The 5,000-nt window shown below is 44.3% G+C and overlaps 1 protein-coding gene across 4 annotated transcripts in view; it reads right to left on the bottom strand.

Moving 5' to 3' along the window:
* LOC123501607 (serine/arginine repetitive matrix protein 1-like) overlaps positions 1–5,000 on the bottom strand; it is a 49,004-nt gene that overhangs the window by 7,217 nt on the left and 36,787 nt on the right. For 2 of the 4 annotated variants that reach the window (XM_045250543.1, XM_045250545.1), the window contains exons 2-5: positions 2,234–2,388; positions 1,171–1,299; positions 587–668; positions 96–250 (exon numbers count right to left, since the gene is read on the bottom strand). The exons of 1 other annotated variant lie outside the window; for it this stretch is intronic. In XM_045250543.1, the coding sequence (XP_045106478.1) occupies positions 96–250; positions 587–668; positions 1,171–1,299; positions 2,234–2,388 (521 nt within the window). Of the gene's footprint in view, positions 1–95; positions 251–586; positions 669–1,170; positions 1,300–2,233; positions 2,389–4,227; positions 4,675–5,000 lie in introns of those variants that run through there. One more of the 4 variants, XM_045250544.1, reaches the window with a different exon arrangement.

The raw sequence follows: 5,000 nt of genomic DNA on the forward strand, positions 1-5,000 counted from the left end.
CCACCACCAGCAGTAGCAGCGCCTCCCGCCGGCGGCTCCGCAGGCACCCCGCCGTTCCGCAGGCTACTGGTCGGGAACCTGGTCATTTGCAGTACCTGGGGCCTCTGTAGGTCCTCGTCAGATAAGGACCTGGTGACCGGCATCCGCCCCTTCACCCTGGGGCCCCGCACCACGGCGCAGAACAGGTACTGCGCCCCCAGGAAGCTGACGCAGATGCCCACCGCTGACACCACCGTCGTCAGCCACAGCGCTGCGGTGGGAAGGCAAACAGTTAAGTGAATCGCAAGTCACGAACAAGACAGGTGCACAGAAAACAATGAATGAAGAATAAGTCAAGGACGTAATTACTGATGAGGTAAAGCTTGACACGAACACACCTTACACAAAAACACAATAACAAAAATAAACAAATAGATGAATAAACACGCACAGCACATTCAGTAAACATTAATATCATTACAACAACTAAAGTGAAAAAAGAAAAAAACAAATTATCTGACTTCGATGTGATACAAAATGACAAACCCGAACAATCCAGACAGTAAGAGAGGGAAGGTGTACATACTCTTGGTGGTCCAACACTCACCTATCCTCAGCTGGTGCTCCTGGTTCTCCCTCACGATGGTCCGCCTGTTAGCCTCCGTCAGGAACTCGCTCTTCTCCCCGACCTGAAGGACCCACGGGGAGCAGAGGAGAGGGCGGGGGTTACAACGGCGAGAGGAGAGGGAGAAGAGAGAGGAGGAGAAGATGGGGAGATAAGCTATAGATGGAGGGAAGGGAAGGGTTAGTTAAGGGTGAAGGGAGGAGGTATGTGAGGAATTGGAGGTGAAAAGGCAAGGGGGAGGAGGAGGAGGAGGAGGAGGAGGAGGAGGAGGAGGAGGAGGAGGAGGAGGAGGAGGAGTGATGAAGAAGAGAAGAGACTAAACGTCGCAAGAAGGAAAAGTTTGAGAGAGAGAGAGAGAGAGAGAGAGAGAGAGAGAGAGAGAGAGAGAGAGAGAGAGAGAGAGAGAGAGAGAGAGAGAGAGAGAGAGAGAGAGAGAGAGAGAGAGAGAGAGAGAGAGAGAGAGAGACGGGAATACTAAGAACGGAAAAAAAAAATGTCATCTTTTATAAACCACTGACACACACACACACACACACACACACACACACACACACACACACACACACCTGAAGGATGACCAGATTTGCCACATTAGCCACCAGAACACTGAGGGTCGCCACCAACACCACCTGTCCTCTCCTCAGTGCACGCCCGCGCCACGCCAGCACGCCCACAACCAGCCCGCACACCACAGACTGCACGGAGAGGCGGGGAGAGGGAGAGAGGTTAGGGAGAGAGGTTAGGTTAGAAGGGCGTGACTATACTGTTGTTAGTGGTGGTGTTGGTGTTGGTGTTGGTGCTTTGCCTTTGGGTCAGAGAGTAAGATGGCTTTGTTGTTGTTGTTGTTGTTGTTGTTGTTGTTATTTTCATCTTTCTTCTCCTTAGTGTTACTGTTCAATCTTTCACTATCAACAATAATAGCGTCTTTTCATTCAAACTACTTTCTAACACATGAAAAATTATAACAAGTGAAAAAAAAAAAAATAATAATCGCAGTTTCTCTTCTCTATTTCCTTATTTACTCAGCTTTCCGTTTAGTTTTTTACTGATTTATATTCACTCGCCACATTACTGGACTCATTCATTTCCTTAACTAGTCTCCAACACAAAAGAAGAATTGTAATAGCTGAAAAAGAACCAATTTATCTTCTCTATTTCCTTATTCACTCATTGGAATCTTATATTATTCACTCCTTGCAACGTTACTTGAGTCTCCAACACTCCAACACACACGAAAAGGTCAACAAATCAACAGAAAAAGGCAAGAAAACAAATGAGCATCTCTTCAATAAATCTAAACCCACGATCAGGTCCACAAGTTTAAGTCAAAGTGAAATGTAATCCGAGTCTTAATTCCCTCCAAACCTTAAATAAAGTCAACAAATCAGCAGAAAAAGGCAAGAAAATCAAATGAGCATCTCTTTACCCCACGATCCTGTCCACAAATTTGAACCAAGTAGAAAATTAATGTAACTTGAGTCTTAATTCCCTCCAAACCTCAAACAAATTAACAGAAAGACACAAAAACAAATGCAGAAATATAACCCGAGCCTTTATTCTCTCCAAACCTCAAACAAACCCAACAAAATAACAAAAAAATGCAAGAAAAATCAAATGAGCATCTCTTACCCACGATCCTGTCCACAAGTTTGAACCAAGCTGAAAGATGGGCAGCGCCAGCATGAAGTACGTGCCAGCCACCACCTGCAGAAGGCCCAGGAGGATAAGGGCGGCCCCCACCACGCCCACCACGCCTCCAGCACGACTCACGCACATCCCGGCACCTGTGGAAGGGAGAGACAGTGAGTGAGTAACTGAGGCAAAATAAGGAAGGAGTTACGTGTCTTGAAGGAAGGAAGGAAGGAAGGAGGGAAGGAGGGAGGGCAGAGAGGGAGGAAGGATAGAGAAAGATGGATGGATAAATGGATGGATGGCTGGAGATGTGATTTAGTACGTACGTGAGTGAGTTATAGAAGAGGAAGAGAGAGAGAAAGGAAGGAAGAAGGGTGTTGTATGTTGTCTTATGGGAAAGGAAGGAAGGAAGGAAGGAAGGAAGGAGGGAATGAAGAAATGTTAAATGGATGGAGGGAGGGATTTAGTGTGTGAGTGAATGAGTGAGTGAGTTGATGAGTAAGAGAAGAGGACTAGACAGAGAAAGGAAGGAAGGAAGGAAGGACGGGGTTGCATGTTGTCTTGTAAGAAGAAAGCATGGAAGGAAGGAAAGAAGAAAGGTTAGATGGACAGATGGACGGATTTAGTAAGTGAGTGAGTGAGTGAGTGAGTGAGTGAGTGAGTGAGTGAGTGAGTAATAGAAGAGAACGAGAGAGAGAAAGAAAGGGAGCTGTTACATGCTGTCTGGTAGGAAAGGAAGGAAGGAAGGAAGGAAGGAAGGAAGGAAGGAAGGAAGGAAGGAAGGAATAAATGAATGATGGGAATGACATAATTAAAAAAAAAAAAACGTAAGAAAAGAAGAAAAAAAGGAAAACAGAAGAGAAGGAGAAAGAATAAGAAAACGAGAAGGAAGGAAAGAATGAAGATGCAAAAAAAAAAAAGGAGAGAAAGAGAGAGAAAGAGGAGAGGAGAGGAATCAGAGAGAGAAAAAAACTTATGAAGGAAAGGAAGGAAGAGACAGAAGGAAAGGAAGGAAACGACGCTGATGAGAAAAGAGGAAATACAATAAAGGAGGAGGCGTGGAGAGAAAGAAAAGAAGAAAAAGAAAGATGGAAGCAAATCAGAGTGAATAGCAAGGAATGATAATGGAACACACAAGGAAAGAAAGAAAGAAAGAAAGAAAGAAAGAAAGGGAGGGAGGGAGGGAGGGAGAAAGGAAGAGGGAAGCTGGGAGATAAAGATGGAGAATGAAAAGAGGGAGGAAATATCACACACACACACACACACACACACACACACACACACACACACGATAAAGCAGAAAAAAATATGATAAAAAGCAAAAAAAAACAGGATGTATGAAGAATAACAAACGATAACAAATGATAGTAATAATAATAAAAGAGAGAGAGAGAGAGAGAGAGAGAGAGAGAGAGAGAGAGAGAGAGAGAGAGAGAGAGAGAGAGAGAGAGAGAGAGAGAGAGAGAGAGAGAGAGAGAGAGAGAGAGAGAGATTTAACAGGATACTCTTACAAGGGCAGGAAATTTGGAGTTCTGAAATTCCCAAAATGAAAATTATTACAAAGGAGGAGGAGGAGGAGGAGGAGGAGGAGGAGGAGGAGGAGGGATGGAGGAAAATGACGAACGATGAGAACAAATTGAACAAAGGGTACAACAACAACAACAACAACAACAACAACAACAACAACGTGACGCAACACCTGTGAAGGAAAAATACGTTGTAGGGTTACGTTGCGTTAGAACACACACACACACACACACACACACACACACACACACACACACACACACACACACACACACACACAGAGCCTTAATAACCACACATAAAGATCCACCCAGTCACACACGCACACGAACACACGCACACACACAAACACACACGCACGCAACACATTCCGGTTCTCTTTCATTCTTAAGTCAAATATCTCTCTCTCTCTCTCTCTCTCTCTCTCTCTCTCTCTCTCTCTCTCTCTCTCTCTCTCTCCTTACCTGTGTTCCAATGATGCACAACCATAGATATAGAAAGTGAACGTTGTAATATGAAAAAGAAAACGAAACAGAACGATTTTTTTTCTTTTCTTTCAGTCCTTTCTTTTCTTTCACTTTCCAGATATGACGTCACTTTCACTGGTACTGTTTAACGGACACAAAGAGACGATGATGATGATGATGATGATGGTGATGGTGGTGGTGGTGGTGATGATGACACTTCTTTCTCTTTCTCTCTCTCTCTCTCTTTCTTCTTTCATTTCCTTTTGTCCTTTTTCTTCTTCATTTCCACGTCACTTATTGTTTTGGATGTGTTGAGAAATGCCCTCGTTTTCTTTTCTCGGCTTTCTCTCTCTTTTTCTCTCTCTCCGTTTTCTCTATATCTTAATTTTCTTCTTAATGACTTGATATACTTCTCAATCCAGTACAGGAGGAGGAGGAGGAGGAGGAGGAGGAGGAGGAGGAGGAGGAGGAGGAGGAGGAGGAGGAGGAGGAGGAGGAGGAGGAGGAAGAGGAGGAGGAGGAGGAGCAGAGCAGGAGGAGAAAAGGAAAAGGAATATGAACAAAAAGAAGAACATGAAAAGAAACAAGAATAAGAAAAACACTCGAAATGCAGAAACAGGAAAAAATATACAAAAGTGACGGAGAAGAAAGAGAAGGAGAAAGAAAAGGAGATAGAAAACAATGCAGAAATTTTGAAAAACAGAAGAAAAGACCCGAGGAGGAGGAGGAGGAGGAGGAGGAGGAGGAGGAGGAGGAGGAGGAGGAGGAGA

Source organism: Portunus trituberculatus, chromosome 9, assembly GCF_017591435.1.
Source record: "Portunus trituberculatus isolate SZX2019 chromosome 9, ASM1759143v1, whole genome shotgun sequence".
Lineage (NCBI taxonomy): Eukaryota > Metazoa > Arthropoda > Malacostraca > Decapoda > Portunidae > Portunus > Portunus trituberculatus.